Source organism: Cuculus canorus, chromosome 1 (assembly GCF_017976375.1).
Source record: "Cuculus canorus isolate bCucCan1 chromosome 1, bCucCan1.pri, whole genome shotgun sequence".
Lineage (NCBI taxonomy): Eukaryota > Metazoa > Chordata > Aves > Cuculiformes > Cuculidae > Cuculus > Cuculus canorus.
In genome coordinates this window covers 113,735,114-113,752,969 of record NC_071401.1, presented here as the reverse complement: position 1 = coordinate 113,752,969, position 17,856 = coordinate 113,735,114, and the positions used below count along the sequence as shown (strand labels likewise).

The 17,856-nt window shown below is 40.5% G+C and overlaps 1 protein-coding gene across 1 annotated transcript; it reads left to right on the top strand.

Moving 5' to 3' along the window:
- The first annotated feature begins 4,777 nt into the window (after positions 1-4,777).
- On the top strand, positions 4,778-16,706 carry C1H3orf38 (chromosome 1 C3orf38 homolog). Its single transcript, XM_054055783.1, has 3 exons — positions 4,778-4,979; positions 9,237-9,457; positions 13,383-16,706. Exons 1-3 carry the CDS (start codon positions 4,847-4,849, stop codon positions 13,938-13,940), a joined length of 912 nt encoding a protein of 303 aa, XP_053911758.1. The 5' UTR covers positions 4,778-4,846; the 3' UTR covers positions 13,941-16,706.
- The last annotated feature ends 1,150 nt before the right edge of the window (positions 16,707-17,856 follow it).

The following is a 17,856-nucleotide window of genomic DNA, read 5'->3' as shown; positions in this document are numbered from 1 at the left end:
TTGCAAGGAAAAGTTGTGTCTGGTATCTCAAGAAATCAGCAAACCTGTGTTTGATTTAATGTCTTGGATAGTATTTATTCCTGGGGGTCAATGGCTTAAAAATGCAGGTGAGATTCAGTACTCTGAAGCTATTGTGTAGGGCTTGAAAGCTGAATTTTGGGCCACAGACAAGTCTGGATGCAGCAGGTTTAAGATACCTCCTGCTTCTAGTTTTTTTTATTTTATCATAAAGCTGTTAAAAGCTTTTTAGTGGCACTGTGTTACAAGTACCAAATGCTGGCCTAAACCTCTCAGGTAGATTGGTTGGCACAAATGCACAGAGCTGAGCCTCAGTTGTTGCACTTCATGAGCTTTTGTTTGTTTCTCGTCATGCTCCTCTTAGAGATAGTAACCTCTAGTGTGTTTTCCATTGCTTTTAGTCCTCTTGATTGAAGGCTGTAGTTCAGAGATAAAGAGAGTGCAATTGTTTTTTTTTCTTTCGCTCCAAAAAGTTAAATACTGTCATCTGAAAATGTTGGGTTATTTAGATTTATTATTCACAGTCCTGTATATTCTTTATGTCCTTTGATCTCAGATTTTTATTGTCTTCTGCAAAATTTTGATTTATTTTTTTTAGGTAACTTCAAACATATTTATTTTCTGCTTTGTATAATTTTGACACGGTCTTTGCTGAAGAAAGTTACTAAATTTGGGCATAAGGATAAGGGCTCTCAAATCTCTGGTACTGTAGCAGGCGAAATAGTTACCGGAATTGTGATGTATACATAAGCCATTTGATAAATTCACTGTGAAATGTATTAACATACCAACTGTAAACTTTGGTGCCCTGGACTTCGTTGTAATTCACTTGACATACTAACAAGTCAGGCAGAAGGAACAAATTCTCAATAGAATTACCTGAAGTTTGCTTAGCTTTCAAAGGAAGGGGGAAAAAAAATGTCTGTAACTGGTATTTCAGTCAAGTTTAGCTCCTGTCAGTCCAAATAACCTCTGTCTTGCTCGTGCCGGAGCAGTGCCTATGGGGTTTGAGAGCAGTATCTAGCACTGCCTGAAGCGAAGCTGTATGCCTATGTATCATTAAATTCAGTAATTTCTGTCTCAGTGCTTGACTTCTGCACTGCCTCATAGGGAGGGGAGAAAAAAAAAAAAAGAAAAAAGGATGGTTGATGGTTTTTAGGGGTGTAATTTGCAGTAAATAAAATTCTGAATATGGGAGAGGGACAGGATGGAGGAATCACTTGTAGTGACTTTTTGAATCATAACTTCAGTTTAATGTTACAAGGGTTCTATTCAGCTTTTGTTTATGTAGGCTAATAGTTTTCCTGTTTCTTCCACTTCAGGAACACCAATTTACATTCCTTGACAATGATCAAAGTAAATTTGGAAGTTTGAATAAAAACTGTACACGTTACTCTGAGTTATGGGAAAGACAAGATAATTAAACCTATTTCTGAGATTTTCCTCTTTCCCACCACCACCTCTAAAGGGAAGTACAGGTGTAAACATACTAAAAGTGATGGCCTTCATTTAAAACCAGAAAAGAAAAAAAAAAATCAGATTTGATCATTAAAGAGACTCTCCAATCACTGTGATGACAATGCACTTTTCTTCTCTCAGGATTAATGAGAATGTGACTGTTCTAAGGCCACCTGCCAAAAAAAATTTCATTGAAAACACAGCAAATGTCTCAAAATAATCTAATCTGAAGAATAGCATCTTGATTTTTTTTTCTTTGAGTTGGAGAATATTCAGTTGGATATTACTCCAGTGAAGGCTGCAAATCTAAATAGATCTATTGAACTGTAAGCAAAATTTAAGTTAAAGGTCATTTGTATTTCTCAGATTTTCTTAATTTTAAGCTTGCAGGATTAATTTTAAGAAATTCAAGATTTCAGCACCAAAATTACCTTGGTGGCATGTAGGTTGTCCCATTTTTTGAGGAACCAATTTTTGCTCTGTAAACTAATATGGATATGTAGAATTCTGTGCTGTAGATTGTGTAGAGAAGTCTTTCTTTAACATGAAGAGTACACGAGTAACTGACTTTATGGAATGTGTAATAGCTGTATGGCAAGGGCACGTATCTATCTTGTCAGTAGAAGCTGTAACATAGCACTCTAGCTGCACATGAGGGGAAAGGTGGCTCAGCAGTCAGCAAACATGGTGTTGAACCTTTCCAAATGTTATAGGACTGAATACTCACCTGAAATTTAGACTTAAATTTCATAAGCCGAATTGGTTCAGCTGTTTCTGGTTTGGTTTGCATTCAATGCTATAGCTCAAGAGAATAGTAATTACTCTAGCAGAATATATATTGGTTTTTCCTTCTGATAAATCTGTGGGATCTGCATGGACAGTTTTTTAGACTTTAAAGAGGAAACAATGATTTATTAGGTTGGTGGAAAAATTAATACCATTTTTAACTATCAGCTTCAAAGCAGTAGATCTCAGCTTAGAATAAAGCTTATTAATTGAGATAAGAACGGTTAGAATCTAGGCATTTTTGACAACAAGAAAAAAGTCTGTCCTGGTAGCATAGAATTCTGGACTTCTGAAACCAACGAATTCTTTGAAGGCATTTTGAGCTGTTGCTTGGTCGTGGAAAACCTCTTGCAGGAAGTTGTCGAGATGCTAAAAAATGAGGTGATTAGTGGGAGAGAGGTCTGGTGAGTAAACCAGGTGAGGTAGAATTTCCTAGCAGTTTGTGCAGCTTCTGTGGAGTTATTTTGTGAGACATGCAGTCAGGCATGGAGTCAAATTGGGCCTTTTTGATTGACCAATGATAAATGTAAATGTTGCAGGTCTTGATGTATTTTGTCAATTTCCTGGCAATAGTTCTTGCTGTGATGCTTTCACCAGGATTCAAGAAAATGTAGTGGATGCTTCTGCTCTCTGCCCACCAAACAGTGACCATAGCCACCTTATTTGGTGAAGCTTTGGTTCACGGAAGTGTTTTGGTGTTTCACCTTAGTTCAGCCACTGTGTAGAACACTTGTCAGATAGAATCCATTTGCTGTCATACGTTGCAATGCAATCAAGAAGTGGATCTGTTTGTTTGCACAAAGGAAGCACAGAGCAGACTTTGTAATGGCAATTTTTTTTTCATTTTCATCCAGTTTGTGCGGCACACTTTTCCTGAGCCTTTTTGATTTTTCCAGTTTGGGCAAATGTCAAATAACTGTTTGAATGGTCAATGTTTAGTTCTTCTGCACCCTCTCAAGTTGTTTTGTGTATGCTTGTTTCAATACTGGTCCTCAATTGCTTGTTGTCTATCGCAGAAGGACATCGATGACTTCTCATCTTCAATTCATGCAACAAAGACACTTAAGTTTCTTCCTAATATCTAATCTAAATTTCCCTCCCCCCCTCCAATTTAAAGCCATTCCTCCTCTTCCTATCACTACATGCCCTTGTAAAAAGTCCCACCCTAGCTTTCTTGTAGCCCCCTTCAGGTACTGGAAGGTCGCTATAAGGTCTCCTCAGAGCCTCCTCTAGGCTGCACAATCTTAACTGTCTCAGCCTGTCCTCATAGCAGAGGTACCCCTGCCCTTGGATCATCTTTGTGGCCTCCTCTGAACCTGTTCCAACCGTTCCATATTCTTATGCTGGGGATTCCAGAACTAGACACAATACTCCAGGTGATGTCTCACAAGAGCAGAGTAATGGGGTAGAATCACCTCCATTGCTCTGCTGGCCACATCAGAAAATCCTCATATACATATATGTAATGCCCACATTCCTTCCTTGTGGCTTCCCACCCACCTTGGGTCCTGCTTTGCATGGCCCTTGCTTTCCCCAGGGTGCCTGACCCAGGGGGTTCCTCCTGCTGATACAAGGAGCAGTTACTATTACAGAAAGTGGAATATTTTTGATTTAAGCAAAAGTAAAGTTTCATCCAAGTAATTGAAAGTTAGACAGAATATCCCTCTGATAGCATGTTTACTTTGAAAATGATATTTTTCCAGACATTGCTCATTTTTGGGAGATAAGAATGGCTTGTGTTCAGTGGTCTGTGAAGAATGAATGGTCTGTGCTGAACAGATGTCAGCTGTCACCGCATCTGTTTGCAGCATTTTCTTATCTTAAAGGCAAGGTCAAGTAGAGAGCTGGAGCCAGCTCCAAATTAGAGTTTTGACTGCTGTTAAGTTCGTAATAACATTACAATTGGACCTTGGAAAATAAGAGAATCATAGAATCACCAGGTTGGAAGGGACCCACTGGGTCATCGAGTCCAACCATTCCTAACATTCCCTAAACCATGTCCCTCAGCACCTCATCCACCCGCCCCTTAAACACCTCCAGGGAAGGTGACTCAACCACCTCCCTGGGCAGCCTCTGACAGTGCCCGATGACCCTTTCTGTGAAATTTTTTTTCCTGATGTCCAGCCTGAACCTCCCCTGGCAGAGCTTGAAGCCATTCCCTCTTGTCTGTCCCGTCACTTGGGAGAAAAGGCCAGCTCCCTCCTCTCCACAACCTCCTTTCAGGTAGTTGTAGAGAGTAATAAGGTCTCCCCTCAGCCTCCTCTTCTCCAGGCTAAACAACCCCAGCTCTCTCAGCCGTTCCTCATAAGACTTGGTTCTCCAGCCCCCTCATAAAATTTCTAGGTAAGTGTATCCTTCTGCCTGTGAGCGGGCAGTACCTCCTGTCCCAGCTCCTGCCTCCGCACACGATGCACAGAGATCGCTCCCTCGCCTTGCCCAGCCCTGATAGAGGCTGCTCGCTTCCTAGAGCTCCAAACCGAGCCCTAGAGGGTTTATTTCCCGGCAGTTTCGGCTCCCCGCCCCGCCCAGGGCGCAGAACAGGAAGGCGGCGCTGCGGCGGCTCCGGTTCCGGCGGTGCCGGGCGATGGCGTCGCCGGGGCTGAGCGAGCGGGAGCGAGCTGGTTGTCGGGAGCTGCTGGAGCTCCTCAGGACCGAGGAGTTGCTGGCGCTGACGGACACCGTCACCAACCGCATGGTGCATCCGGAGAGCCGCCAAGGTGCGCGGGGCGCGGCTGCTCCCGCCGCGGGGATCACTGCAGCCTCGCTGCTTCCTGCTGGCCGGCATCGCTGCAGCCTCTTCCCTGCTCCCCGTTCCCTGCGGGCGGGGATTGCTGGAGTCTGTTCCTTGCTCCGTTGCTCCTTGCTACCTGTTCCGTGCCGGCGGGCATGGCTGGAGCCTGTTCCCCGCTCCCTGCCGGCGGAGATGGCCGTTCCCCGGTCGCTGCCCGGGGCTGCGGGCGGGTTCGGTCTCGGGCGGAGGAGGGGAGCGGGGCGGCCCCGGCGGGCGCTGCAGCCGCCCGGAGATCGCGGCGCTGTCGGCCCGTGGTGCCTGGGGCCGCGGCTGCCTCGGTGCTGGCTGCGGGGAGGGGTTTGGCCAAGGAACTTAAATCAGAATTATAGTGTAGTTTGGGTTGGAAGGGACCTTAAAGACCACCCAGTTCCAACCCCCGTGCCATGGGCAGGGACACCTCCCACCAGATCAGGCTGCCCAAGGCCCCATCCAACCTGGCCTTCAACACCTCCAGGGATGGGGCAGCCACAGCTTCCCTGGGCAACCTGTGCCAGTGCCTCACCACTCTCATGGTGAAGAATTTCCTCCTTATATGTCTAGTTTAAATCTGCCCCTCTCCCTATCACTACAAGCCTTTGTGAACAGCCCCTCCCCAGTTTTTTTGTAGCCCCTTCAGGTACTGGAAGGTCGCTGTAAGATCTGCTTGGAGCCTTCTCCAGGCTGAACAAGCACAGCTTTCTCAGCCTGTCCTCGGATGGGAGGTGCTCCTCTGATCATCTTTGTAGCCCTTCTCTGGACCCATTCCAACAGCTCCATATCTTTCTTATGTTGAGGATTCCAGAACTGGACACAGTACTCCAGGTGTATGTTGAGGATTCCAGAACTGGACACAGTACTCCAGGTGAGGTCTCACAAGAGAGGAATAGGGGGGCAGAATGACCTCCCTCGCCCTGCTGGCCACGCTTCTTTTGCTGCAGGCCACATTATGGTTGGCCTTCTGGGCTGTGAGCGCACATTGCTGGCTCACAGCAAGCTTCTCATCAACCAAATTAGATTTAGACTAGACATTAGGAAAAAATTCATGGTGAAGGTGGTGAGGCACCGGCACAGGTTGCCCAGGACAGTTATGGATGCCCCATCCGTGGAGGTGTTCAAGGCCAAGCTGGTTGGTGCTCTGAGCGGTCTGGTCTAGTGGGAGATGTCCCTGCCCATGGCAGGGGGGATGGAACTGGACGATGTTTAAGGTAACTTAGGTATCTTAAGGTATCTCTGGCCTATAATATGAGCATCATTGAATGTTCTGGTCTTGACTGAGAAAATACTGCCAAGTGGAGCAGCAGCTTCAAGCCTTGCATGTAGTAGAAAAGCAGCTTTGGCTTATAGGACATTTCTGTGTTCTTGCGGACACACGTAACTTGCTGGGCATTAGTTCCCAAGGCATCCATCAGCTCCTTCTGTCACAAGCGGAAGATTTGCTCAATGCCACGGAGGCTGCACCTGAGATATTTGAAGGTCGATCAGTCAGGCTAAAGTGACCACTGTAGATGTTGCGACAGCTTGAGGCCTATCAACATTGACTTCCACAGACATTGACTATCAACAGCTTGAGGCCTATCAACATTGACTTTCCACAGAAAAAAAAAAAAAAAAAAAGGATGGTTGATGGTTTTTAGGGGTGTAATTTGCAGTAAATAAAATTCTGAATATGGGAGAGGGACAGGATGGAGGAATCACTTGTAGTGACTTTTTGAATCATAACTTCAGTTTAATGTTAGAAGGGTTCTATTCAGCTTTTGTTTATGACTGAGCTGTTCCCAAGGACCCGAGGGTGGCTGCTGTGGACTCCTGGGTCCTGTTGGAGGCCTTATAAAGCTTCCCTGTCCGTGCAGGCTGTGACCCTAAAGTGCTCAGACCTTCTAACTTGCAGCTGTTAACAGCTTGTAGCAAACCGGCAGATCTCAAGCAGGTCTTTTTCTCTGGAAGTACACCCCCCTTCCCTCCCTGTCCCGGTGAGCTTCATGCAGTGTCATGGCGTTTCCTATGCCCTGTTATTGTTTAAAAATTGTATTTAAGATCCACATGCCTCTTGCTGTTTGCATTAAATGACATTTAATTTCAGATTTTTAAAGGCTAAACCACAAATCAAATATTCTTTGTAGAACACAGCACTTTCAGATGTCGCCATTCTCCATCGTTTGTAGGTGTTGAGACCAGCAGGGAGAGGAAGTTGACTTTTTTCCTGTCTACTGTGTTGTGGGACCACACCTGGAGTACTGCGTTCAATTCTAGGGTCCCCAGCACAGAAGGAACATGGATCTGTTACAGCGGGTCCAGAGGAGAGCCACGAAGATGATCTGAGGGCTGGAGCACCTCTCAAACAAGGACAGGCTGAGAAAGCTGGGGTTGTCAAGCCTGGAGAAGGGAAAAATCCTGGGAGACCTTATAGCGACCTTCCAGTACCTGAAGGGGGCTATAGGAAGGATGGGGAGCGGCTCTTTATCAAGGAGTGTCGTAACAGGACGAGGGAGAACCGGTTTAAGCTGAAAGAGGGGAGATTTAGATTAGATATTAGAAAGAAATTTTTTACTGTGAGAGTGGCGAGGCAGTGGCACCAGAGAAGTCATGGATGCCCTATCCCTGGAGCTGTTCAAGGCCAGGTTGGATGAGACTTTGAGCAGCCTGGTCTAGGGGAAAGTGTCCCTGCCTATGGTAGGGAGGTTGGAACTAGATGATCTTTAGGGTCCCTTCCAATCTAAAGCATTCTACGATTCTATGATTTGTTTTACAAAACTTAATTTTGTATCTGACTTACCTGAGGACACTCAGCATATTGCCCTGAAATAGACTCATCCAAAAACATGTTTTGTGTGGTACAAGCCCAACCTGTAAGATTTGCTGAGCATATTTCTTAAAAAGGTGTTATGCCTGCAGTTTTTCTTTTTGCTTCTTTTTTAATCTACTTTTCACAGTGATTGTAGGCTTATTTAAAATGTTAAATATTTATTTATTTATTTATTTATTTATTTTTAGTTCAGTTATTAGCCTCTTCTTCTTTAAACATACAGTTTTTATAGGTAACATGTTAAGTACCCAACCTTAGTTCGGGTGAGAACTGGCTACTGCAACTACTTTAAAAGTGAAATGAATTTCAGTTTTTTGTTTCCTGATTTTGTCACAGAGCCTTGAAGCTGATTTTTTTTAATGTTACGTTTCAGTGCACACTATGGTTGTGTGATGATACATGGTGTTTTCTTACAAACCTGGGAGTAGTAATTTTATTGGCATGGAAATAAAACAGATTTAATTCCATTTTTGTCTGTCTTCAGGAACGTAGATGGAAACTCACTTCCACTACTGTGTGTTTTCTGAAAAAAACTGCAGACATCTGGTACTAGAGTTCTTGTTCATCATACAAGGAATCAGAGATTACCATAGTTATCTCTGTCTGCATTTCTGTCAATTTTCTGTTCATGGAAAAATTTTGACAACTTGCATGCTCTTCAAACAAACAGTATGTTCTCTGACTGAATTGTGTGATCTACCCATTTGACACAGAAATTAAAATCCACATTCCATATTCAGAAGAACTATAAAATATATGCCTGTTTCTTCTTTCTCTGTGTAGTCTTGCTTCCAAGGAGACGTGGATGGCTTATTTTGAAATATCCCAAAGCTTTTGAAATGGAAAATGAAACCAAGCTCAGGTTTTGCTAAGTGAAAGTGCTGTGTGGTGACACGAAGCAGGAAGACCTAAATGATTTAATGTTAAATGAACTTATGTTGAAGTTAAGGCTAGCTGCATCTCGGGAAGTATTGGTGAAATGTGTTGTGTGCAAGAATCTTTGTACTTCTTGAAGTACTCGGAGTTACTAAACAGCTTGAAAATATTTGAAAAATATTAGTAATTTCATTTGGAAAAAAAAGTTGGATCCTTCTCTTCAAGCTGAAATATTACATAAGTTCTAAGCAGTTATGGATGCTGGAAGTAGGAATTACAAGGTAGCAAAGTCTTCAGTAAAAGCAGTACTTTTTAAAAATATGTTCCCAAGTCTTTGGGTGTTTGTTGTGTCTAATATGATTAGGTTGGATTTCAGTTTGCAAACAACATATTAAGTCTTTGCATTTCATTTAGGTTTGTTTTGTTTTGTATTTGGTGGTGCTGGTCAGGAGCTCAAGAAATGGCGTAGGTTTGGGTTTTAATCATGAGAGAAGCAACTGCTAACTTAAATTTCTTTGCTTGCAGAAGCCATTCATGCCATTTTGGTTTACAGCCAAAGTGCAGAAGAACTTTTGAAACGCAGAAAAGTCTATCGAGAGATAATTTTTAAGTATTTGGCAGCACAAGAAATTCCAGTACCTCCTTCCTCTGAGAAACATCAACTCATTGATTGTGTAAAGCTGTACTGGAGTGGAAAGCTCCCAACATGTGCCTCAGAATCAGAAGAGAAAAAAACGCATGCAGAGGTGAGTGCTGCTTTCTGAGACACTTGAGGATGCTTAGTGTTGCTTTTGCAAGATAACCGGTGTAAATGCTCTAATGTGCATCCAAATTCTGCCTGATAGCTGTATTTAGGAAGGTACTGAAAGTCTTTAACGCTTCCTTTTTTGAGTTTTTTTGTTTGTTTGTTTTTTTAAAGGTACATCGTTTAAAGGTGTCTGTGCCAACATATCACTTGCAGAGCACAATCTTCTGCTCTGTCTTGTGAAGTACCCTACTGCATTCGAATTCTAACGTGTGGGGTCTTCCCTGCGCTTTTAGTTTTCAAGTTGTACTGTAAGCTAAAATAGAAGTTATGCACAATTAATACTGTGGATTCAGGGACAACTGAAAACAATGTTAATAATACAGAAAGCCTGCATAGCCCCTTGTAATTTTTTAAACTTTTGATATAAATCAGGGTTTTATAGTCATCCTTCAACCACATCAGCAATACCATTGGTATGGCACATCTGTCAATAGTATATTATAGGGTAAAAATGCTTGTTGGACTGTGGTCTAAAATGTTGAGTGGGAAGGAGGGAACAGAGAGAAAAGTGCCTTTATTAAGTGGCCTTGCACTATTTAGAGACAGTGCAATCAAAGTAATACTCTCTGTAAACTGGTTTCCTTCTTACTCTTGCAATTAGAGTGCAGAAAGGATTTTAGTGAATTTTTATATATATATTGAAATGTAACATTTATAGCAGCACCAGGTCTGTGTAATTTTTTTCCTTGATATCTTTTACGCTTAATACAGTGTAACTAAATGTATTTTGGCAATTACAGGTTATTTGGAAGTTCAAAATCTTGCCATTTAGCAAATCCTTGTGGTGTAAGGAACTTCAAGTGTTTTATTAGTCTTGGATCTTTACCATGAAGTTCTAAATAGCCACCTTGCTTAAGTGCTGTACTTCTGAGACCTACTGGGCAACAGCCCCACCAGCTGGACTGTTAGAGCTCTGTAGCTGCTGATAACCTGTTGCGTTGAGCTTTCTCTCGGGGATTATAGAATGAGAATTATAATTTAGCTGAGAATTGTTTTCAAAACAATTTTTTTGTGTGCATCCTTCGGGAAAAAAAGAAAAAGGTTCCTCTAGAAGGGACACTTCCCAAATATTACCCCAAGTTTTATGATTGAAGGTAAGTAAATTAGATTCTCCAAAGTAGTTTAAACACATTCACAAAGAGTGAGAAATTCAACTGGCTTATTTATCACTTATATATTTCTTTGCCTTTGTTTTCTCTTAATTCTGGTGGCCCTTACCGTTTTGAACAAATGGGTAACATGAACCTACGTAACAGAATTAGAAATTAATTACAGTTTATTGTGAAACAAATAGAACATTTTTACTTGAAAGTCTCCAAACTTTTCACGCTTAATTACTTAATATTTATGTAATACATACTCAATTTAATACTTACTAGGCTTTACTGTTAGCAAACTTGTGATGTTTAATTTACTTCTAAAAGTCTTGTTGTCAGGTTCCAAATGCTGAGAAGCCCTATGCAATTACTGTACGTTTAGTTCTTGTTCAGAAAATGCTTCACCTTACAGCTGGAAGTCATATATCTTTACGTTGGAAGGTTTGGTTTATTTTTCCTAAGTGAAAAATCTTACCTATTGTAAAAGAAAGCAGAGGATAAAAAAACTATGTATGCACAAGTTAAGTAGGCTCACAGGACTGTTACTTGAGCATCTGATTGTTGCATTTTACAGCGACACAGAAGTGTCCTCTAAACCGAATGTGTTTTTATAAGCAACTTTAAAACCTGTCTTAAATATCTAATTGCTAAGCAACATGTTCCCTAAATGTTTGTCCTTAAATTTTGCTTTTCTCTGCACATAGTTGTAAACATACCAAGAAGTCAGCTGCAAGGAAAAGATCTTTTTCTTAGCTAGACCCATAATAGTGTCTAAAAAAATCTTAACTGCTTACTTTGTTGCATTATATATTTAGTGATATAGCACTTGGAGTAGTTTGTCCCCTCTTCTGATATGGTTTTCAGACCACGACTACTGATTCCTCACTAATACTTGCTTTTGCTACTTACTGTGAATTGGCTTCAGAAGTTTATACCCACCACTTTGTTGTTTACCCACCATATTTTCAGCAACCAGTCATTAAACTTAAAAATTACTTTGAAGTATTTCTTATCCCCCTACATCTTAGATGTATTTTTGGAGTGTGTGTGTTTGTCATTTTCTGTAAAACAAGGAAAAAAAGGGCACAAGTGGCTTGTCCATAACCTATAAGCAATTAATGGAAGAAGTGTTATGGATAGTTTCATGCTTTCTTTCACTGGTCTGTTCTTCTCTAAGGCTTCTAAGACAAGTCCAAGAAACTTTGACTGAGCATTTTCAAACTATTCTATGAAGGCTTGGCTGTCTGCTAACAATGTGTACTTTGTCTCACTACTTAAAAATACTTTCTCAGCAGAGTCAATGTTGAACAAAGGATATTATGACAGTTTGAAGGAAAGATTTTTTGGCAGACTGAGTGGCATTGTCTTTATTCCCAGAGTAAGCTTGTGCTGCTCTGTGAAAATCCCTGCAGCCCTCCTATCCTGATGTCTTATTGTCTCAGTCCGTTTTAAGTGATCAGTTATACAATTAGTAAAGTAACTGAGATTATGTCTAGTTTGGAGGAGCAAAGGTATGATTTTCTTTGATTTGGGCTTTTTTCCTATTAGAAATATGGTGAAGACTACAAACATCACTCACAAAAGTGACCAAGCAACTTTTGGATGGGTTTTGGCAGTCTTACTACTGCCAGGGCTAAATTCAGGCATGTGATGTGGGAGAAAAAGTTCTGGAATACACTAATTCTTTGAATTTCAGTTCTTCCTGGATTAGTTGTCCATTCTGTTAGCATATTCCACTGACACAGGTAAAATACCCCCATAAATCAGAAGTATTCTGTCACCTTTGGGCATTGGAATGTACATAATCAAAAGATATCTTCCCACCAAGTCCTATTTGTTCTTATCAGCTATATGAAGATGCGGAGACCAATACAATTCACCAAATTAAAAGCTACCAAAAAGAAGAGACTGAAGGCAACACGAAGCAGCAGACACATGTCAACATAATTGCTTATTTATAAGCACTTGTTAGTAAATTGATATATTGTCCTGGGTTTGGCTGGGATAGAGTTAATTTTCAGAAGAAGCTGGGATACAGCTTGGGCAACTGACCCAGACTGGCCAAAGGGATATTGGATACCATGACATCATGCTGGGATTATAAGGGGGTAGTTGGCTGGGGGGCAGGGTTTGCGACATGATTCGTGGCATGGTAGATGATGCGGTTTGTGGCACAGTTGGCAACGCAGTAATTGTGGCTGAGTTTCACAGCAAGGTTTGGATGTGCAGCTGCAGAGCATGGCTTGGAATTCTGGATTGGTAGCATGTCAGGTGTTGGATTTTGGGCAGATTATTGTTGTATTTTCTCTTTCTTTGCTGCCCTGTTAAACTGTCCTTATCCTGACCCATGAGTTTTACTTTTTTTTTCCCCTAATTCTACTCCCTGTCCCACTTGGCGCGGGTACAATGAGTGAGCAGCCATTTGGTTCTTCGTTGCCAGCAGTGGCCAAGCCATGACATATACCTTAATGTGACATCAGCTTTTCAGGTTGGATTTGTATGCTTCTTGTTTTGAAGACCAAGATGAAACTGAAGAACTATTCTAACTGTATTTCAAAGAACCTACTCTGATTCTCTAGATAATCATGATCTTAAAAATAAATGAGATTTTACTCTATAGTTTTTCATCAGGCAGTGTCTCAGAACACTTGAAGGTGTAGAGTGTTTGAAAAAAATAAAGGATTTACATGATATTACATTGTTCTAAGTGGTAATCTTGCATGTTGAAGCTGAGTAGTTCTAAGAAAAAAATGTGCTTGATTTCAGAGTCATGGAGAGAGACAAAAGTCACCACAAGATCACATTCACAATCTAGGAGAAGAATTCTGTCAATGGTTCTTTGAACTCCTGAATTCTCAACATCCCTTGGGAGTAAAATCTGAAGAAGGATGGGGACCACAGCACTTCTGGGAGGATGCTAAAATGAAGTTGTGTTACAACACATTAGAAAAAAACATGGAAGAATATGTTGGTGCAGAAATGGTTAGCCTTCGTCTGCTGTCATTGGTTAAAGACGAATATATTCTATTCAACCCTAATTTGCATTCCAATGGACTGAAGTGTGCCATGTCTCCCCATGGGTTAGTACTGGTGGCTGTGGCTGGCACAGTACATAGAGACAACACTTGTTTGGGCATCTTTGAACAAATTTTTGGACTTATTAGCTGTCCTGTTAGGGAGAATACCTGGAAAATAAAAGTTGTGAATCTTAAAATAGTTGGACAGAACGCTATGGGTCCTGGGATGCAAATTGAAAAACCGTCCCTAAAATACGAGGCAAACCAACTGCAAGCGTTATACGATGGGAAAGAACTGACTGTTTGAACCTCAGAAATTCTGAGCAACTCTTTCACAACTGAGTGACTGGGGGAACACACCTCTTTTAGTGCATAGCTGAATATTGAAATAGTTAGAGGCATGTGATGTCTCTTTTTTGAGCCAGACCTGCTGGATGACAAACTGAGATACAGATTCTAAAGTGTTAATACAGGTGATGCTTTTTGGGTACCCTTTCAAGAGCAACAAACATTTCAGAGAATGACTTTAGATTTTGTACTGTAATTGTGAATGGAGTTAGTTTGATCATTCTTTCCTAAAACGTGGTTACATTTAAATATGGGTTGGCAGCAGTATGTAATGAACTAGATGACTTGGAGTTCACAATTTTCAGCTTGCTTCTCTTCACCTCATCAGTTTAAACTCTTATCTGAGTTGTAACACCAAGTCATTTCTTCTGCCTTTTTGAAATGGGATTAGCAAGTGTCTAAATGGACATGTGAGTCCCAAGAAAACCATCTGCTAGTGTAGGGAGTTTTTGGAGAGAACAGACATAATAATACAAATACAAATACAAACTGCTGCCATTTATCTTCTAAATGTGGTTCCTCACTGTATAACAGAAGTAGCTTAAGGGGACAATGCAAGGAACTTTGCATCGTTGAAGTCTTTGTCTTTGGGTTAATAGCTTCCTTTCCTTTTACCTTATGGTTCCAACTTTGTCATGAATACAGACAAATTCTCTGTTGTTTTGTGTCCTCAAGTAGACAAATTTGAGATGGTTGCCCAGGCATCTATTTGTAGCACTGGCTCACTGACTCTTATATCAAGTAGTTGATTTCATGAGCTACAGCAGCACTGTATGAACCAAATGCTTTGATAATTATTTTGTATGTACATAAAACAGAGTTTTTAATATAAAAGATGTGATTTTTGTATATTTTCTCAAAATAAGAATTTTATCTATGGTGAAGTGCTTATTACATTGACATTACATCTTGAGTTCACTGTAAAAATTTCTAAAATAATTTCTAAGCAAAATTTCAAATACTGTGTTGGAATATTCTATCCCAATAAATAGTTGAGTTGTAGCTTCTTACGCTACTCATGTATAATAAATAAAAATCTGTCTGAGTTTCAAATTCGGAAGAAGCAGTTTCCTTGGTTGTGTTGAGAATTGCATTCCTGTTCAGGTGAGGACAAAAGCCTACCTGAAGGCCTGAATGGGTACCTTTTCAACATTCAGTATGACCATCTGTAATTCAACTAAATATTTTGTCATTTGCAGAACTGTACTTTCTAACTGGCAGCGTAGCTATTACTTTGGTTAGTGTGTTTAATATGAACATAATTAAAGGTGTAGTTTTCATTACTCCTGTAAGCTGCTGTGGTGTGGGTGGTCCACTCCCTCCACTCGGTACCTGTCCTGGTTTCCTTCTTGTGTCAGCATTATTACTTCTGCTAACTCTGAACAGGAGGGACTGGTCCCAATGAAACCTAACTACTTGTCAGAAAAGCTTCAGACTGATCAGCTCTGTCGGAAGGCTGGCCACACAAGTGCTAGTGTCAATGTGAGGAAGAAAGATGAAAATTTGCTTGTTTTGGTGAGAAACTGGATTTCTGTGGGATTAAGAAAATGATCAAATAACAGCCTTCATTAATTCTTACGTTCAAAATGTTTATGTGTGATCACTTCAAAATATTGTCTGCAAGGAGTGTTGTGGCAAATCAGCTTTTTACTAAGGTTGGTACTTAAGAACTTGTTCTTACTTCTTCAGATCTCCTACACAAAGTACACAAGATGTTAAATTGTCACAGCCTTGTGACCTCTGTGTAAATCCCTATTCAGCTGCAGACTGGAGTAGATGCTGTTTGATTTACTGTTGACCTGCTGGTGCAGTTGCTGCTGTTGGTATTTGTCAGTTAATTTGTTAAGAATCTGCATCCATTACTGATCATTAGCTGTTGAATAATTGACTTTTGCAGCAGCTAATTTTGATGTGTCCTTATGGGTTACTTCAAACTAGTTATTAAGGAGCAAGTGGTACCAGCAGTTGATGAGCAGTTGATGGCAGCTGCTGCGCAGCAATTATCCCAGGCTGCTGCTGCTAAATGCAGGAAATGGGACAGTATCTACTTACAATCTCACCACCTGAGTATTTGGTAGGCACCAACGGTCAGCTGATGGTGAGTAACTGTGGTTTTGCAGTTATTAATGGGTATGACTTTTTATCCTGTGATCTATTTTCCTCTTTTTCTCCCAGGCCTGCATTCGCTCTTTAAAAAGCATATTCATCCCTTCTAAATGCATTTTATTTCCACTTGGAAAAAAAGGATTCCAGTTCCATAATGGTTCTTACATCTCTCCATCTTGTACGGAGGCAGAACAGGGTTTTGAAAGCTGCTGCCAGATCAGTCAGCACCAGCAGATCTGTTTGCACTCAGGTTGTAAGGGAGGCAGAGAGGTGGCACTGCTTCTGCTCCTTGATATGTGGTGTATCTAGCAAAGCATGTTCATTTTATGCCACGTGGGAGCTGTGAGGTCGTCACTGCAGTAGTGTGCCATAGGATATCACAGATAAGTTTTAGGTGTTTTGATTATTGTTTATAATATATATCCTTACTGGAAATTCAGAATTTGGTTTTCAAATAATTGTCACATTCAGAATTTTTTAATTTTTTTTTTTTTTAAGAAAAACACCAAGTGCTAGGTAAATTTGAGAAGATACTTTTAGCTTAACCTTGACTTTAAGGAAAAAGTTAGGACTTGTTTAAACGGAGCAGAGCCAAAAACTTGAAATATTGATGGAATTGATTTCATCACTCCCTCTAGACACTGCTGTTCAGAGCTGAAGTAGCTTGTAGTTGGTTTACATTGTTTGGAAACAATGTCTATTTTAGTTGCATTAATTAAACAAAAATAAAAGTTATTTAAAACTGTTTTCGTTAATTTTCCTCTCTATCACTATTTAGTCAAGGCTCAAGACAAATATTTTCAGTGACATTTCTTATACTTATCACTACTGCTTAAGCTGAAAAGCTAAATTTATATTTTCTAGATCGATCTCTGGCAAGTAATTTGATAGTAAGTAAAATACTGACTTGCAACAAAGCAGGCAGAACTTGCAGAATTGTATAAATGTTAAACAGTGGAAATTGTGACCCTCTGTTCTAAACAACCACACTGGATGTATTTTATTTTTTTCTCTCTGAAGTAGGAAGCTTGATTGTCTTAAAGCAATATATGAGCAGAACCTCTGTGATCATGCAGGCCAGTTACCTTACAGCAGGTTATGCTGTATTGCTTTTCTGTGCTAACTCCTTATGCAGAAGTAGTGAAGTCCCCTTGTGGTTACTTTTCATGGAGCATGAAACAAGTTCTGACTTGTGTCTGTGGTCTATATACCCATCAGTGCTCAACCTCATGTTATCTTATAAAACTTGTCATAGTAACAAATAAGTGTGTTTTCTTTGGATGCTCACTTCCTCCATGAAATTAAATTTTTAACTGTATTTAGGAATTTAAAAGAGGTGTCTAATATTATTCATCTATGGTCCTGCTTGCTTAGTAATCTAAGGAGGGAATCTTAAGGTTAATGACTAGTCATCATCAAAGTACTTGCCAGGTTGTATCTTTTTCTCCTCATAAATTGCAAAGGTAGGTGAACATTGTCTTTGCAGACTTCACTATCTCTTTTTCTTAATGTTTCATAATGCATGTACCATTAAGCAAGCTCTCAGGTTGACTGTGTCCTACATCCAGTTCTCTGAACAAAAAAACCCCAATGCTTATTTCAGATAGTATTTCAAAAGGTGAGGATTCTTGATTGCTGCTGGAAGACTGTTTCAAATCTCAGATTAGCTTTAGTTTATTAGTTCACAAATTTATTATAATATATTCTGGTAGTGGCTGCAGAAGTAACTCTGCTGTTAAATCACTGGATTGAAGAAAAACAATTTGTTC